This window comes from Mustela erminea, chromosome X (assembly GCF_009829155.1).
Source record: "Mustela erminea isolate mMusErm1 chromosome X, mMusErm1.Pri, whole genome shotgun sequence".
Taxonomy (NCBI): domain Eukaryota; kingdom Metazoa; phylum Chordata; class Mammalia; order Carnivora; family Mustelidae; genus Mustela; species Mustela erminea.
The window spans coordinates 20,053,993-20,072,104 of NC_045635.1; the positions used below are offsets into that span (position 1 = coordinate 20,053,993).

At 38.6% G+C, this 18,112-nt stretch overlaps 1 protein-coding gene across 1 annotated transcript in view; it reads left to right on the forward strand.

Annotated features, from left to right (window-relative positions):
- POLA1 (DNA polymerase alpha 1, catalytic subunit) overlaps positions 1–18,112 on the forward strand; it is a 302,939-nt gene that overhangs the window by 27,808 nt on the left and 257,019 nt on the right. The window contains exons 14-19 of the mRNA XM_032329645.1: positions 659–797; positions 1,943–2,097; positions 7,817–7,901; positions 11,453–11,514; positions 13,140–13,229; positions 16,838–16,954. Of these exons, the coding sequence (XP_032185536.1) occupies positions 659–797; positions 1,943–2,097; positions 7,817–7,901; positions 11,453–11,514; positions 13,140–13,229; positions 16,838–16,954 (648 nt within the window). The remainder of the gene's footprint in view (positions 1–658; positions 798–1,942; positions 2,098–7,816; positions 7,902–11,452; positions 11,515–13,139; positions 13,230–16,837; positions 16,955–18,112) is intronic.

The following is an 18,112-nucleotide window of genomic DNA, read 5'->3' on the forward strand; positions in this document are numbered from 1 at the left end:
CTGCACAACTGCTTGCTTGTCAAGTGGAATGAATGCCACATGATGGAGTTGAATATCATTAGTCTGTTGAAGGGTCCCTTCTGAGCAGCAGAAAGGTGAGAGAGGAACATCAGTAGCATCTCTGTAGTGCTGCTCTTGCTCCACTGATAGGTAAGGTCATTGCTGTGGGACGTTAATTAACTGGGCCTTAACCTCTTTTTACCTTTGTTATAGAGTTCTGATCTCACAGTGTTGGAAAAGGGAAACTTTTAAGAAATGTTTCTGACAGTGGTGATGAAAAGTACCATAGAAGCATTTTAAATGAGTTCCACTCTTGCTTTTATTCTTCTAATGGAGTGGTACTTATTTGGCTATTCTTTATCTGTAAGGCATGTACAGCTCTGGACAGAAATCCTCTTTTGGGGGAGCTTCTTGGCCTATTTTTCTTCTAATGGATGCCATCAAGATGCATTATTTTGTCATTGTGAATTGTTTTTGTGTCCTACTGTGAATTGTTTTGGATTTCATTTGTTGCAAATTACATTTCATATATATCAAAGGGGTTTCTTCTGGTGGTTCGTAAAGAGGCCTTTGTTTATTTCAAATATAGACTTTGGAAGATGTGAAGTAATAGTTTTAAACAAAAGGGCTTTTTTTTCTTCTTCTTTGCCTTTTTCAGGCTGAAATGCCACAGCTTCCTCAGGATTTGAAAGGAGAAACTTTTTCTCATGTATTCGGGACCAACACATCCAGCCTGGAATTGTTCTTGATGAACAGGAAGATCAGAGGACCTTGTTGGCTTGAAGTGAAAAATCCACGTAAGGGAATATTTACGTTCAGAAAGCCAGATTGCTGATAGAGGCAATTTTTAGTAGTGAAGGAATTGGTTTCTGTATTTCAGTGCATCTACTTCCTTTTTTATGTTGTTTTCCTCAAGGTATTCTTTGAGTGACTATAGGGAATATGTTTGGAGGCATTTGATCGCTGTGGTGCCTGGCATTTCAGTGGGAGGGAGGCCTTCGTGAGCCCAGGTGGTCGTTGGCATGCATCCCTCTTTGTGCTGCTGTTGGCCTGTACTTCTGGCTGGTGATGCCCACCTCCTGTATGTAGTGGACTGCTGGCCTCGGAAGGAGGGGAGGCATCACTGCTGGAGGCAGCTAGTGCTCTTTGGTTATTTACCTCCTGTTTTCAGTATTTACATCTGTGATATCCTGTTTTGGCTTCTTGAATCTCTTAAAAATGTTTTATGATTCCTCCAGGGTATTTTTGGTTTTTGAACCTATTTGGGGTCCTGGGTTCTTCAGAAAATCAGAGGAAAGCTGTGGACCTTTTTTCCCAGGAAGTTGAATATATGTGTATACATACATATGCATGCACACACACATGGTTTTGCATACAACCCAGTAACTGGGTTTATTTTTAGTTAGATGTTGTAATAAGACATTCTTTTTGGGGCACCTGGGTGGCTCAGTGGGTTAAAGCCTCTGCCTTCAGCTCAGGTCATGATCCCAGGGTCCTGGGATGGAGCCCCACATCAGGCTCTGCTCAGCAGGGAGCCTGCTTCCTCCTCTCTCTCTGCCTGCCTCTCTGCCTACCTGTGATCTCTGTTTGTCAAATAAATAAATAAAATCCTTAAAAAAATTCTTTTTTTTTTAAAAGATTTTATTTATTTATTTGACAGAGATCACAAGTAGGTAGAGAGGCAGGCAGAGAGGGAGTGGGGAAGCAGGCTCCCTGCAGAGCAGAGAGCCCGATGTGGGGCTGGATCCCAGGACTCTGGGATCATGACCTGAGCCGAAGGCACAGGCTTTAACCCACTGAGCCACCCAGGCGCCCTGTAATAAGACATTCTTATTAGAATATGGGGTTCATGACTATCTCAGTTAATCACAGATGTCTTAATTATAGTAGTTGTTCTTTTTCAGCAAATGGCTGTTGATCTCTTGTATCTATTCTCTCTCAGAGCTCTTGAATCCGCCAGTCAGTTGGTGTAAAGTTGAGGCAATGGCTCTGAAACCAGACCTGGTGAATGTGATTAAAGATGTTGGTCCTCCTCCACTCGTGGTCATGTCTTTCAGCATGAAGACGATGCAGAATGCAAAGACACATCAAAATGAGGTAAAAAAATAGGGCAGATGTGTGTATCTGTGCTTTAGATTCGGTGCTAGCTTGGACTTTGCAACTATTCTACAAGGGGTAATTGTTCTTTCTGGAGGAGAAAGAATACTAATGCACTACCAAACTCCATTATGGAGAATGAATTGAATTTGTTGGATGTTGGAGTTTTTCTTTAAAGATTTAAATTGCTGCACTTGTTTTTATTTTTTGTTTTTTGAATTTTTTATTTTGGTGAACTTTAAGTGGACTTGGAATAATATAATGAAGTCCTATATCCTTTTACTCATATTTAGCAGTTAGGAAGATTTTGTCACACTTGTTTCCCCCTCTCTTGCTTTTCCTGTTGAAGTATTTTAAAAGCTAAGGTCAGATGTGTAATTCACCATTGTATTCTTTGGTATGCATCTCTCAAACCATGTACTCTTTCTTATAGATAACAATTATTGCATTTACTAACTATACCAGTGATACCTTGATACCATCTAAAATACTCAGTCCATATTCACGTGATTCTGTTTATCAAAAATATCTTTCTTTATTGAATTATATTTGACATCTCTTAGTTTCAGGTATACCACATAGTGATTTTATGTTCTTATGCTTTACAGAATGATCACATGATAGGTCTAGTTACCATTTGTCACCATATGAATTATTACAATATTACTGGCTCAGAAATGTTTTACCAGTTGGTTTACTTGAATCAGGATTCATATAAGATTTTTTTGTCTCTTGAATCTCTTTTAAATGGGAGCAGCGCCCTCGAACCCTTTTTCCACTGACATTGACTTACTTAAGAGTCATTGTTGTCTCATAGAATGTCCCATTTTCTGTGTTTGCTTCCTTATGTCACTGGACTTCTTCCTCTATACCAGGTGTTGGCACAGTATGGCCTGTGGGCAAATCCAGCCTTTCCATCTGTTTTTGTAAATAAAGTTTAATTGAAAGGCATTGTGTCTATTTGTTTACATATTATCTGCAGTTGCTGTAGAGTTAATAGTCATGACTTAGGCCATGTGACCTGAGAGCCTAAAATACTTAGTATTTGGCTCTTTACATGACAAATGTGCTGGCCCCTCCTAGTTGACGCTAAACAATTGATTAGATTCAGTTTTGACTTTTTGCGTCAGTATACTCTATAGGTGGTATGATGTATTTCATACTGCCTTATATATCAGCAGGTATATAATATCTGGTTAAACCACTGTTAATGGGGCTATGATTGATTAGTGGGTTCAAGTTTTCGTCTATAGGAGGGTTTTTTAAACTTTGCACTACTAATGTTTTGGGCTGAATTATTCATTGTTGTGAGGGCTGTCCTGGGAATTGTGGGGTGTTTAGCCGTAATGCTGGCCTCTGCCCAATGCCAGGTAGCACCCCTCTCCCCTATTTGTGACAACCAAAAAGCCTCCACACATTTCCAAGTGTCCTCTTGGGGTGGAGACCAAAATTGTTCACATTTGAGAGCTACTGGTCTAATAACCCCTCCTTCATTTTTTACTGGAATTAGTTAATTCATTAGGACTTGTAAAACAGATTTTTAATTCTGTCATCCTTTCCATGTTTATTAGTTAAACATGTTAAATATTAGAGCATTTGTTAGTTAAATTTTTCTATAAAATTAACTTTTCTTCATTAACCAGCACTATTTGGTTATGCTGCAGTAGATCATACAGATGAGGAAAGATGAGGTCAATGTGTACTTCTTTGTCTTCCATTGCCAATTTTCTGAGTAGGAAATTGGGGGCCTGCGTTACGTGCAGTGTTGACCAGTAATTTTTTTGTTTATTTTTGTTGTTACTTATATTTTATTTCCTTTTTTATGGAATATTCTGAACTCAGAGGTTTTATACTTACTCATCATGTTTCAGTTCATTGCCATCATTATTACTGCAACTTTTTTTTTAAGATTTTATTTATTTATTTGACAGATGGAGATCACAAGCAGGCAGAGGCAGGCAGAGAGAGAGGAGGAAGCAGGCTCCCTGCTGAGCAGAGAGCCCGATGTGGGGCTTGATCCCAGGACTCTGAGATCATGACCTGAGCCAAAGGCAGCGGCTTAACCCACTGAGCCACCCAGGCACCCCTATTACTGTAACTTTTGATGCTTAAATATTTCTTTGGTCAGTGGGGACGTTTTATTGTTCACTTCTAAATCCTTTTGACATTGAAGGGGATTTTTAAAAAAAATTTATTTGTCAAAGAAAGATCACAAGTAGGCAGAGTCAGGCAGAGAGAAAGTGAGGAGGAACCAGGCTCCCTGCCGAGCAGAGAGCCCAATGCGGGACTCCATCCCAGGATCCTGAGATCACGACTTGAACTGAAGGCAGAGGCCCAACCCACTGAGCCATCCAGGTGCCCCGAAGGGGATGTTTTTTAACAGCAGCCTTTTTGGCATTGTTGTTACTCTAAATTTTTTTTACTATGTGATTGGATCTTTTAGTAATAGTTAATATAGTAGATGTACATAGTTAACAGTTACGTGTTTGGAAAAGGTTTAATTAGTTAAAAAAAAAAAAAGTACCCATCTTCTAGCCCCCAGAGTGAGGTTTCTCAGTACCGTTTCATAATAAAGGAAGTAGGGGTTCATGGAGAAATGGCTGATTCAGGGCAGAGGATGTCCAAGATAAGCCTGAAATACCTAGTTATACTAGAAAGCAAGGACAATATTAAATTCTACTGAAGATGTGTCAGAAGGGCCCAGGAGTCAGCTTGGAGAGTTTCCTAGTGGCCAAAGATGGGACAATTTGAGTATGGATAAGGATAGGAATAGTAGATTGCAACACGTGAGTTTGCACTGATGGTCTAAGCACTAACAACCCTGCATCGGTCAACTGTGAAAGCAGCTAGGGAACCAGCTCATTGGTTTGAAAACTGGTAAATAAAGGGATTGACTCTAGCATTTCTCTTGGTCTTTTTGAAGTCATTTGTACCTCAGGTAACCAAATAATCAATCAAGGGAAGTTTCTTTGCATAGAAGGTTTCCATCCAAGAAATGATGAAGGAAAAACTGAATATTGCCACTTTGCAATCCCTAATGAAATAGTGGATCAAGCAACCAGTGGTTGCTAATAGAACGGAAAGAGAGCTAACCAGACATGATGTGCCTGTGCTGATAGAAGTAATGACTAAGTAGCACCTGTAACGTATTCATGCCAAAAACCTGAATGTGATTTGATCAGGCCTTTAGATCTAAATGTGAATTCACTGGCAGTACAGGAACAGGAAAGTGTTAAATATAAGTGTTGGGGTACCGGGGTGGCTCAGTGGGTTAAAGCCTCTGCCTTCAGCTTGGGTCATGATCTCAGGGTCCTGGGATCGAGCCCCACATCGGGCTCTCTGCTCAGCGGGGAGCCTGCTTCCTCCTCTATCTCTGCCTGCTTCTCTGCCTACTTGTGATTTCTGTCTGTCAAATAAATAGATAAAATCTTTAAAAAAATATAAGTGTTATTGGAATACAAGCAGCAAAATCAATACTGTGGGGCACTCTATAGGATGAATGACCCAGTTTCTTCAACAAACGAGTTGCAGGGAAATAATAGGTTGAGAGGGGTTGTGCCTGTAGTTCTACATATCAACCATTTGCAAAGTCTGGACTTACTCGATAAATAAAATTGGGATTGTTGGAACACGTGAAAATTTGAATCCTACCTGGGTATTTAGTGATCTTAAGGAATTACTGTTAATTGTATTAGCTGTGCTTGTGTTACATTTTAGAAACTTACTATCTTTTAAAGTAGTGATTCTCATTGGGGTGAGATTTTGCCCTTTAGAGGACACTTGGCCATGTCTGGAGACATTTTTGGTTGGCACGACTTGGAGGTGGAAGGCAGTGCTATTGGCAGCAAGGGATGCTGCTAAACCTGTCAAGTGAACAGAACAGCCCCTGTAACAAAGAGTTATTTGGTCAAAAATGTCCTAGTGCTGAGGTTGAGAAACTTTATTTTACAGATAGATACATTCTGGAATATTTGTGGGTAAAGTGGTAGGTCTGGATTTTGCTTCAAATAATCTGGATGGAGCCAGGAAGTGGATAGGGATATTGATGAGTTGATAACTGAAGGTAGATGATGGGTATATGAGAGTTGATTTTGCTGTTTTTTCTCTTTGTAAATGTTGAGTGAGAGAGTGAATGAATGAATGAATACGAGAGACATTCTGCAGCCCTAAGTAAATTAGACGGCTTCCTAAGGATTTAGATTACTTGGTTAATAAAGTTGTTGACAAATGTTTCTAAGCCATGTGCTAGTGTGATGGAATGCTTGTGACTCAAAAGACAGAGAAGGAGACAGATATTAGCCTAATAGCAGAAATAGATATAAAGCTTACAAAGGATACATGTGCTCTGGATAACATCTAATAAAAGAAGATGCCCTAGGCTGGGAGGCTGGAGAAGTGTCACTGGTTAGGGAAACTTCTTGGGATGCTCTGAGGGTCAGCCCCTATGGAAAAGTGAAGGCAGCCGGCCTGTCGGTGGGCGAAAACTGCGTTGCGGTTACAGCAAAGGTGTCAGCCGGTCCCAGGGAGCTCAGGCATAGCGACGACCTTCAGAATTGCTCTGAATTCAGATAAGTGGTTTGGGCGATTGTTACCAGTTAACAGCCCTTTTCCCTTCTGAGGCACTAACTAGACAGTGGGTATAGTTGCCCCCCAGGCAGCTTCCAAGAGATTCCTCTGTGAGTGTCAGCCTCCAGCTCTCTTCGTAGTTGGGAAAATGAAGGTCCTTTTCCTGAAGAGGACTTCTGGGTGACACACCTCAGTGTCCACTCCAAAAGTCATTTCTGAAGAAGTAGGATGGACCTTGAGTACTGGTGGTTGAGTAGGAGTTAACTAGGCACAGAGAAATGGTTTCTTTTTTCTCCCCTGGGGCAGCAAGCTTTCACCAACACAGTGCCAGGGGAAGCTGTTGTTAGTATCAGCACAGAAACAGGGAGACCACTTAGGCTCTTCGATGAACAGGCTGATAAAAAACATTGAAATCTGGATATGAACATATAAAATTTTAGACAGAAAAGTCTCCTAATAACCCCAACCTTCAGAGATGACTACTATCAACATTTTTGTATATTTTTCTGTCTTCTTTCTCAGTGTATTTTATTAAAAAGCTACGATTTTATTATAGATGTGATTTGATTTTCTGCTTTTTTCTAGAGTTTCTCCTATACCTGTACTGTTTCTAATCACAACAGCAGTACTTGCCGTTCACACACAATTTAGGAAGTACTAATTGTTGTTGTTTTTAAAGTAGTTTCTACACCCATCTCAACTCTAAGATCTTGATCGACATGCTCTATTGACTGAGGCAGCCAGACGCCCCAGAAAGTACAGATTTCAAAAAAAGAAAATGAAGAATACACACAATTCCTCTTCCCCAGCTTCATCTGTGGTTGGCATCCTCCAGATTATTGGTCATGCATATCTATAGCTTTTTTTTGTTTTTTTTTTTTTAAGATTTGAGTCTTTAAACATCACTTGCCTATTTCTTTTGAGATCCCTGGCTGGGAGTCAAGAGTCCTGGGTTCTGGTTCTGGGTCAGAACTTCTATTTTCACCTTCTATTTTCCTTGTTTTTTGTTTGTGTAAATACTTTCATAATAAAAAGTTAAAATATTCATGTGGATGAAAATGTTTATCTTTTAATATTCTTGGTAGTTTTGATGAAAATGCAGAATGCATAGTAGGCATTTGATAAGTGATCTTTTTCCCTCCTTTATCTGCAGATTATTGCTGTGGCAGCTTTGGTCCATCACAGCTTTGCATTAGATAAAGCACCCCCACAGCCTCCCTTCCAGTCATATTTCTGTGGTATGTATATTTTTTAGCTGGTCTTCTAATGGCTTGATTTTAATCTTTCTTCCTTTTTCTCCAGCTATTTGATCAGTAACTTTTTCTTTTAATGTTTTTAAGAGTAGTTATTACATATTGTTAAAGAAGTTTTCTTTTTCATTTTTTTGTTAGCTGTGGACACTGAGTTTTATTGGATTTGTGGATCCTATTCATCTGGTTTATTTTGTTTATGGAGCAGAAGTTGAGAGGCAGTTTGACACTTTTTTTTCTGTTCCAGTGGTTATTTTATTGGAATATTCTAGTTTTTTTTCCTGGGTCAGAATTACGCTATCACTATTTCCTTTTTATGATGTCTTTCTAAAAGTCTGTCATAGAAGCCTGACCAAGTTTTCTGTGTGGTGAGACAGTATGTCCAGGCATAAATGAATGTCTGCCTATTTAGGAGTTACAGTATATCAAATTAGATCTGAGTTTGCTCTGTGTAAAATTCATTTGGTGAAAAATGTTACACAGGAACCTGCATGCCATGAGTCAGTTTCCAAAGAGCGTTCTGACCTATTTCATGTGGAGACCTTAGCCAGCTAAATAACTTTTTTTTTTTAAAGAAAAGGGTATAATACTATTGATCTATTATATTTCCTGGAATCTTTTCTAGCCTAGAACCAACAGTTAGATGGGGGCAGCATCTCCTGTCTGATTTTGTGGGTATTGGGGTATTGGGAAAGGAGGACTAGGAAAACAAGTAGAGAAGGGAATATCATGTATTATTAGTATTGCGAAGTTTCACTCTTTAAGTGGGGTGGAATACATAGAACAAAAAAATGGTAAGAATACTCTGGAAAATATGTGGACGAGAGCAGTTGTGAGCTCATCTCAACATGCATTTATTCACCTGCTCTGTGTATGTCACCGTGTGAACAGCTGTTTTGAGTGGCGGTGAATTTACAGTGAGGGAAACTGGTCATCTTTACCTTTCTAACTTGGAGAAGTTTGGCGATCCTTCATTGTATACTGGTTAAGTCTTTGGTGGTGGGGGGATTCCCTTTGGGCAAGACTGTTAAACATCCTCCATTCTGACTTAGATGGGTAGAAGATGTTTCATGAAAGTAGTTTTAAACAATTATAGGGACTTAGGGTTCTGTGCATGACTGTTCTTTTTTGTTTAATCAGTCTTTTAAACTTTATAAAAATTGAGGTAAAATTGACATGTAACATTATTTTAATTTCAGGTGTGCAGCATGACAGTTTGATTATTGTGTATATCATGAAATGATCACCACAATAACCCTAATTAACATCTGTCATCATAGAAAAATGGTTTCTCTTTTGATGAGAACTTTTTTTTTAAAATTTATTTATTTGACAAACAGATCACAAGTAGGCAGAGAGAGAGGGGAGGAAGCAGGCTCCCCGCTAAGCAGGGAGCCTGATGGGGCTTGATCCCAGGATCCTGAAATCATGACCTGAGCTGAAGGCAGAGGCTTAACCCACTGAGCCACCCAGGCACCCCTTGATGAGAACTTTTAAGATTTACTGTCATGACAATTTGCAAACATGCAAGAGAGTATTACTAACTATAGTCACTGTGCTGTACATTACATCTCTATGACTTATTTTATAACTGAAGTTTACACCTGTTGACCCTCTTGACCCAGTCCCTCCTCTATCCTCACATCCCATCGCACTTCCAGGAACCATCAGTCCATTACTGGTATCTATGACCTCATTTTGTCATTGTTTTTTTAGATTGCACATATAAGTGAGATCATACAGTATTTATCTTTCTTTGTCTGACTTTGCTTACCATAATGCCCTTCATGGTCTATCCATGGTCTATCCAGGGCAGGATTTGTGACATTTCATTTTTTCTTTTTATGGCCAAATAATAATCTGTTGTATAAGTATACTACTTTTCTTTTTCTGTTCATCCATTGACAAGGACTTAGGTTGCTTCCATTTCCTGGCTCTTGTAAATAATGTTGCAGTGAACATGCGGGTGCAGATATCTTTTCAAGTTAGTGATGTCATTTTCTTCAAATACCCAGAAGTAGAATACCTAGATCGTAGCGTATATTTATTTCTATTTTTTTTTTTTTGAGAAACCTCCATACTGCTTTCCCCAGCGGCTGTACATAGTTTGCATTCCCACTAACAGGATACAAGGGTTCACTTTACTCCACATCCTAGGCCTAAGGTGGAGCTTGGACTTACGATCCCGAGATCAAGTGTCACATGTTCTACTGACTGAACCAGCCAGGTTCCCCTCTTGTCTTTTTGATAATAGCACTTCTGACACATGTCAGATGATATCCCTGTGTGGTTTTGATTTGCATTTCTTTGATAATTGTGATGTTGACCACTTTTTCATGGACCTGTTGGCTATCTGTATGTCTTCTTTGGAAAAATGTCTATTCAGAACCTTTGCCCATTTTTTTAAAAAAGTAGGCTCCATGCCCAGTATGGGGTTTGAACTCATGACCCTGAGATCAAGAGTCACTTGTTCTACCGACTGAGCCAGCCAGGTGCCCCAGCATTTGCCCATTTTTTTTTATTATGTTATGTTAGTCACCATACAGTACATCATTAGTTTTGATGTAGTGTTCCAAAATTCACTGTTTGCCTATAACACTCAGTGCTCCATGCGATATGTGCCCTCCTTAATACCCACCACCAGGCTCAGCCATCCCCCGCAGGCCTTTGCCCTTTTTTAGTTGGATTGTTTGTTTTATTGCTATTGAGTTATGTATTTTGGATATTATGTATTTTGGATATTAACCTCCTATCACATACATGATTTGCAAATATTTTCTCCCTTTTGTTAGGTCACCTTTTCATTTTGTTGGTAGTTTTCTTTGCTGTGCAAGAGCTCTTTATTGTGATGTAGTCCTACTTGCTTATTTTTGCTTTTGATGCCTTTGCTTTTGGTGTCAAATCCAAAAATCATCACCAAGACCAATGTCAGGCAGCTTACTGCCTGTTTTCTTCTAAGAATTTAATGGTTTCAAGTTCTTATATTCACGTCTTCAATGCATTTTCCTTTAGTTTTTGTGTATGGTGTAAGATTGTGGTCCAGTTTCATTCTTTTACTTGTGGCTGTCTAGTTTTACCATTTAGTAAAGAGACTATCCTTTTTCCATTGTATATTCATGCCTCTTTTGTCAAAAATTAATTGATCATGTATGCACGCATTAATTTCTTGGATCTCTGTTCTGTTCCGTTGATCTAGGTGTCTTTTTATCTTAATAACATACTGTTTTGATTACTGCAGCTTTGGAGTATAGTTTGGAATCAGGGAGCATGACGTCTCTTGCTTTGTTCTTCTTTACCAAGATTGTTTGGGCTACTCGGTGTCTTTTGTGGTTCCATAATGAATTTTAGGATTGCTTGTTGTGGCTTTCCTTTTGAGGTCCAACAACATGACCAGTGGAAATACTTGGAACTCTTAACTCTTTAGAGGTAGAGGGTATTTGTTTATATTTAAGACAGTTTCCATTTGGAAACATGCAGCATGTGTATACTTGAATTGAACTAAGAAGGTGATGGAATCTTTATTTTTTGCCTTCTTATAGTTGTGTCTAAACCGAAGGACTGTATTTTCCCATATACTTTCAAAGAAGACATTAAGGAAAAGGTAAGGAACTCATCATTTATTCCTTTTAAATATGAAGCATCTGTTTGTTTAGGAAAAGAAAAAGAGGATGGTGTGGATTAGTGGAATAGGCTATTTTATGTGTTAATTTATTAGATCTGTTCTTGCTACATTGGACTATGGCATTTAATCCACTCAAAATGTATTAGAAATATGAAAGTAGAAACATCATTTAACAATGTTTAAATGTTTCGCCACCTGAAAATAATGAGAAAATAATGGGTAGGCTCAAATCCTCCTTTAGAGAGCTTAAGTGGAAATATTTACAAAATGCATGATCATGTGATTACTGTTTTGATGAAGTATTGGGTAGAGCTCCTTCCCCCATCCTCCAGCTTGAAGAAAGCCAAGTGAAGTTGGGAACACTGTGGATAGTAAAGGGGACACATTTTGGAAAGATTGATATCGGCTAGTCAGAATTGATCAGTGATCTCTCAACTGCCAATATACTCCATGAAGTTTTCTTGGGTTGTTAATAAAATAGGGGTGGGAAGAAAGTAGTGTAATGTAGTGAGTCTGTCACAAAGGTAAATGTATTCAATGTAAAGAATTTGTTTTAGAGAGTGTGTTTCTTTTGTAAAATGTTTGTGAGTTGTTTTTCTTTTTTTAATATCCTCACTTGGCAAAATTTTAGCAACTATGTCAGGCTCCACTTATTTAAGTTGGCTGGAGAAGTCCAGCAGTCTGGGGGGTACTGTTGGATCAGGCTGTTATTTGTGAAGTGCTCTGAATTACCTATCCAAGTAAAATGATCTAGGAAAATTCATTTAGAGTCTAACTGATATTTGTAGCCAAGTTAGTTGTAGAAAACACATAGCTATCAACTTCCATTTTAAGAGTGTCTTAATAAGAGTGGATCTTTTGAATACCTGATTTATATTCAGTAATCCAAATGGAAGCCTTTTGTGTGAAGATAGGTTTTATTTTTACTGAAGACACCTATAATTCTTAAATGTATGTTTGTTTTCAGTCTAGTTTCTTATTTATGGGTTCTTACACCACTCTTGGAGATTAGTTTATACAATCTTTGGGATTTCTTTGTGTGGCAAATACGTAAACAGCAAAGTCTACCAGGGATTATACAGGAAAGTAAGTGTGTTTTTGACAGGTACTTGGATTCATATGCTTGTTTATATGCGTCCAGATACACAAGTGTGGCCCTGGGGGGGGGACATGTCTGCACTTCATAGTGCTCAGCATTTAAAGTTTTGCTTTATTTATGCATTTACTTCTATGAGCTCCTTAGAGACTTTCAGCAGTTATTACTGTGAAACCTAGAATCAGCATTGCTTCATTTAGTTTTAAAAAGGATGGATTCTTTGTTTTTGTTTTTTTAAATATTTTATTTGTTTATTTTGAGAGAGAGAGAGCGCATGCACATGCACCTGACTGAGGTGGGGGAGGGGGGGAAGAGGCTCAGCAGGGAGTCCAGTGCCCAACTTGGGACTCGATCCCTGGACCCAAAGGCAGACACTTAACTGACTGAGCCCCCAGGTGCCCCTGGGTGGATTCTTTTAATTCTCAGAAATCTAACCCTGCTTGAACAAGGAACTGAGTATAGTATTTAAAAGTAAAGAGTAAATGACTGGTATGTTTTTATCTAACAGAATGTGAAGGTTGAGATTGCTGCAACAGAAAGAACATTGCTAGGTTTTTTCCTCGCCAAAGTTCACAAAATTGATCCTGATATCATTGTGGTGAGTAGATGTCTCATCATGCCATAGGGGAGCTCCTCATTCCTTATTAGTTTTCTTTTCAGTACTTACTGAGCAGCAGAGATTCTTTTTTTTTTTTTTTTTTTTTGGTCTAGGTAAAATTGGTATATAACATGACTTAAGTTTCAGGTGTATAGTATTATAATTTGACGTCTGTATACACTACAAAGTGATGACTGCCAAGAGCCTCGTTACCGTTGGTCACCATAGCCTTCACTTTTTTTGCCCAACCCCCGAGTCCCTTTCCTTCTGGTAGTTAGCAGTGTGTTCTCTATTACTGTTTGTTTTTGTGTAATTTTGTTTGTTCATTTGTTTAGATTCCACATGCTTTAGGTTCCATATGATGAGTGAAATCTGACGTACTTCATTTAGCATAATACCCTCAAGGTCCATTCATGTTGCAAAAAGCGTGATATCATTCTTCCATTGTGTGTGCATGTACCATATCCTCTTTATCCATTCATCCGTTGATGGACAGTTTAGGTTGTTTTGATATCTTGGCTCTTATAAATGAACATAGGGCTGCATCTGTCATTTTGAATTAGTGTTTTCACATTCATATAAATACCCTAAGTGGAATAGCTGAATCATATTGTAGATTTATTCTTAATTTTTTTTTGAGGAATCTCCAAACTGATTTCTACAGTGGCTACATCAGTTTACATTCCCGCCAGTAATAGGAGAGTTCCTTTTTCTCCACTTCCTCTCTACTTGTTATTTCTTGTCCTTTTGATAATAGCCATTCTAATAAGTGTTGAGGTGGTTTTGATTTGTATTTCCCTAATACTTAGTGACATTGAACATCTCTTCATGTGCCTATTGGCCATCTGTAGGTCTTCTTTGGAAAATGTCTGTTCAGGTCCTCTGCCCATTTTTTAACTGGGTGGGTTTTTTTTTTATTGTTCAGTTTATGAGTTCTTTATTTTTGACTCTTCAGAGAAGAAATGACCTTATGTACTGGTGGGAATTGCTGTAGTTTCTGCTAATAGAAAAGGGTAGGGAAGAGCCAGCCTACTATAAAGTAGTTATTTTCCTCTAAGAGAAAAGCAACTCATGTTATTGTTGAAGTTCAGGATATTCCAGTTATTTCCACTTTAGAGACCAGCGTGTAAGTAAGTAAACTTGTGTTGACAGTGGGTTTCTCTGAAATTTTGGATTAGTGGTCTAGCTGTATAGTGGCCAGAGGAGTTAATTCCCTTGATTTGGTGTCGGTCTCCAAAGTGTTAAGTATTTTCATTTTATGAGCTCAGTGGTTCTCTCTCTCCCTCTCTCTTTATTTTAAGTAGTAGCTACAACCCAACATGGGGCTCAAACTTACGACCCTAAGATCAAGAGTTGTATATTCTACTGATTGCCCTGAGCTTAGTGGATCTCTATGACCTATTCTTTGAGAGGTCAGGGCTAGGAGTTTTTTTTCCTCTTCATAACCAAATATATTCCCGTTAGATGGGAAGAGTAATAATTCATTGAATTATGTTTGCCCCAGTTTTTAAGAGTCATAAAGCAACATTTTGCTTTGCTCTGGCTTTAGTTTGATATGATTTCTTCCTTTTTTTTCAGTTAATGGATCAAATTATGTTGTGCTTTTGGTTGTTTTGGAGGAAAGTAGGATATAAATGCATGTATTTTAAGTGTGATATTGGTAATTTGGTTATATGTAAGCCTTGCAAGAAATGTGTGGTATATATTTCTCCACATTCACTCTTGCTCTTGGACAACTTTCTTGACCATGGTATGGCCAGATTACCTAGAGCCTATCGGTTGTTAGCAAGTGTCTGCTTCTCTTCCAGTATTCTAGGTATTACATATTTTGTTATACACCTTGAAAGCACCAGGAAGATTCTGTCCAGAATGCCCTGCTTTGGTACTCTGGCTCAGAACTAGGTCCTCACCCATTGTCCCCTAGTAGTATCTCTCAGACCCCAAGGAGATGTCTTGGTGCCTCGGATATCTGGCCTGCCTTAGGGTATTAGAGCCAAGTCTGTGTGTGAGAAGTCCAAACTGATCTGATATGAGAGAGAATCCTGACACTGGTGAGCGTCTGTAATCCCAGGAATGATAATTTGGAAATGAGACTTTCTCATGTCCTTGTGTTTCTTAATTTAATAGACAAAACTGCCATAAATATATAGTGGTACACATTTTTTATTAAAATTAATAGATCCTGGATATCAACCTTTTGTCTGTACTGTCATTTGCAAATATCTTCTCCCATTCTGTGGGTTGCCTCTTTGTTTTTTTTGACTGTTTCCTTTGCTGTGCAGAAGCTTTTGATTTTGATGAAGTCCCAAAAGTTTATTTTCACTTTTGTTTCCTTTGCCTTTGGAGACATATCTTGAAAGAAGTTGCTGTGGCTGATATCGAAGAGATTGCTGCCTATGTTCTCCTCTAGGATTCTGATGAATTCCTGTCTCACATTGAGGTCTTTTATCCATTTTGAGTTTATCTTTGTGTACGGTGTAAGAGAATGGTTAGAGTTTCATTCTTCTACCTATAGCTGCCCATGGTACACATTTTAAATTAAAATTAATAACAAGTGAGTCTGTTGATATGATTTAAGCTTCATCTCGTTTTTAAGTAAACTGTAGACAGTGAACCATACTTTTCACATGATGGAAATTATCATTATAGATGTGGAAAATTTGGTTGCATTTTTGTTTATTTTATTTTATTTATTTACTTTTAAAGATTTTATTTATTTATTTGACAGATCAAGAGAGAGAGATTACAAGTAGGCAGAGAGGAAGGTAGTGGGGGTAAGCAGACTTCCCGATGAGCAGAGAGCCTGATGCGGGGCTCAATCCCGGGACCCTGAGATCATAACCTGAGCTGAAGGCAGAGACTTAACCCAGTGAGCCACCCAGGTGCCCCTGTTTATTTTATTTTTAAGTAGGCTCCATGCCCAGTGTGGAGTCCAGTGTGGTGCTTGAACCCAGAAACCTGAGATTAAGACCTGAGCCAAAATCAAGAGTTGGATGCTTAACTGACTAAGCCATCCAGGTCTGTAGTTGCATTTTTGAGATAATTTATACTTGGTATAGTTTTGTTTCCTAATTTGAACTATCACCTGATATTGTATAGTTTGTTATGCATTGATTAAGAGTCTAAATCAGTAGTATTTGAACTCAGTTCTTTAAGAAGAGAGTAGATGCAGTTCCTGAGTTTTCTAAGAAGTCTGTATAAACTATTACACAACACAGGCAGGTTCTCAGATTTTAAGGAATTAAAATGGAAATATTTGAACATAGTTTTTACTGATCACGAAAAAGTATGGAACATAAAAATTTGCCTCTGAGACTGTGAGGCATGAGCAGCAAATTAAAAGACATCATATGAACCTTGCATCAATTAGGATGAAATAAAAGTTTACTCTAGCAATCTGCTTAGCAGCTTTGTTAATGTCAAGGCTAATGAATGCTGCTGATGAATACATTCCTGAAGAAGAAAGGACCCCAATCGGAGGTAAGCTCATGATGCCTTCAATTAGAGACCAGAAAAAAGAGAGGGCACAGAAATTCTGTGCATATGAAGATAAATCCTCTAATTTGCGTTTGTTATAATGTTACTGGCTGCCTTCTTTTTCTGACTAGGGTCATAATATTTATGGATTTGAACTGGAAGTGCTCCTGCAGAGAATTAATGTGTGCAAAGTTCCTCATTGGTCCAAGATAGGTCGACTGAAGCGATCCAACATGCCAAAGCTTGGGGTAATAATAGTTTTCAAAATCTTACTTCTTGACTTGACTTCTTTTTGTGGAATAGCTACCTGAGAACACACTGCTTCTTTGAGAATTGGTTGTCTTGTGAGAGGACATTTTAACTTTGGCACTCATCATCTTTTCCTTTGAATGTAGCATTTTATTGGTTGAAACCACTGGTAGTTTTTAAAATTAGCTATTAGAACCTAGAGATGGCACATACATGTTACCTCCACTTTCAGCGTTACCGATGCTGTAGCCCTTAGAGCAGAGCTGCGGGGTTCAGAGATCAGTGAGTGTTAGCCTTCAGGACTGAGAGGGGAAGGAAGAGTGGGAGGGAGCTGACGTTGAATGTGTAAGAAGGCCATGGGCTAAGTGCCTGTGCGTTAGTTGGCTGTCACAGCAACTCCAGTTTCCCTGTACTTCTCACAGGGATGACAGAACTTGTTCAAGGTTGTAGGGTTAGTATGGGGAAGAACTGAGGTTTTAAACCTGGCCTGTCTTAACTTTAAATGTTTATGTATTTTTCATTCTACGTGCCTGTTTGACTTAGGGAGGCTTTGGTGGTTTTTGTATGAAGCCACCTTCATTTCCTAAGCCTGAGAGTGCTCTTTGCTTGAAGTCTTATTTTACTTAAAACTTCTAAGTAAAACGAACATGTTGCCTCATCAGAAAACTTAGGAATCTGTACCTTTTTAAAATAGTCTCCAGTGGATTCTGCTGCTGCAGATTGGAGTTGGAGCTAGTGCTCTTGCTTCTTTTCCTGTTCTTATCTTTACAGTGTTAGAATTGTTATTAAGCTTCATCCCAGCACTTGATTTACCAACTCCTCACCCTTTCACAGTTTTCTTTATATGGCATCTTCTGAGGGAGGTCTACAATGACTACCTTATTTAAGGTGCAGCCCCCTGAATTCTCATTTTCATCACCCGTTCTAGTTTTTCTCTTTTCCATATGCTTATTACCTCCTAAAACTATATCGTTCCTTGCTTTTGATGTCTGTTTTTTTGTTGTCTATTTCAATTGAGATCAGAAGTCTTTTCTGTTTTGCTCACTGCTGTCTCCCTAGTGCTTAAAACAGTGTCAGCTACATAGTGGACATTCAGAAATATATTTTTAAAATTTTTATTTATTTACTTGACAGAAAGAGGGAGAGAGAGAGAGAAC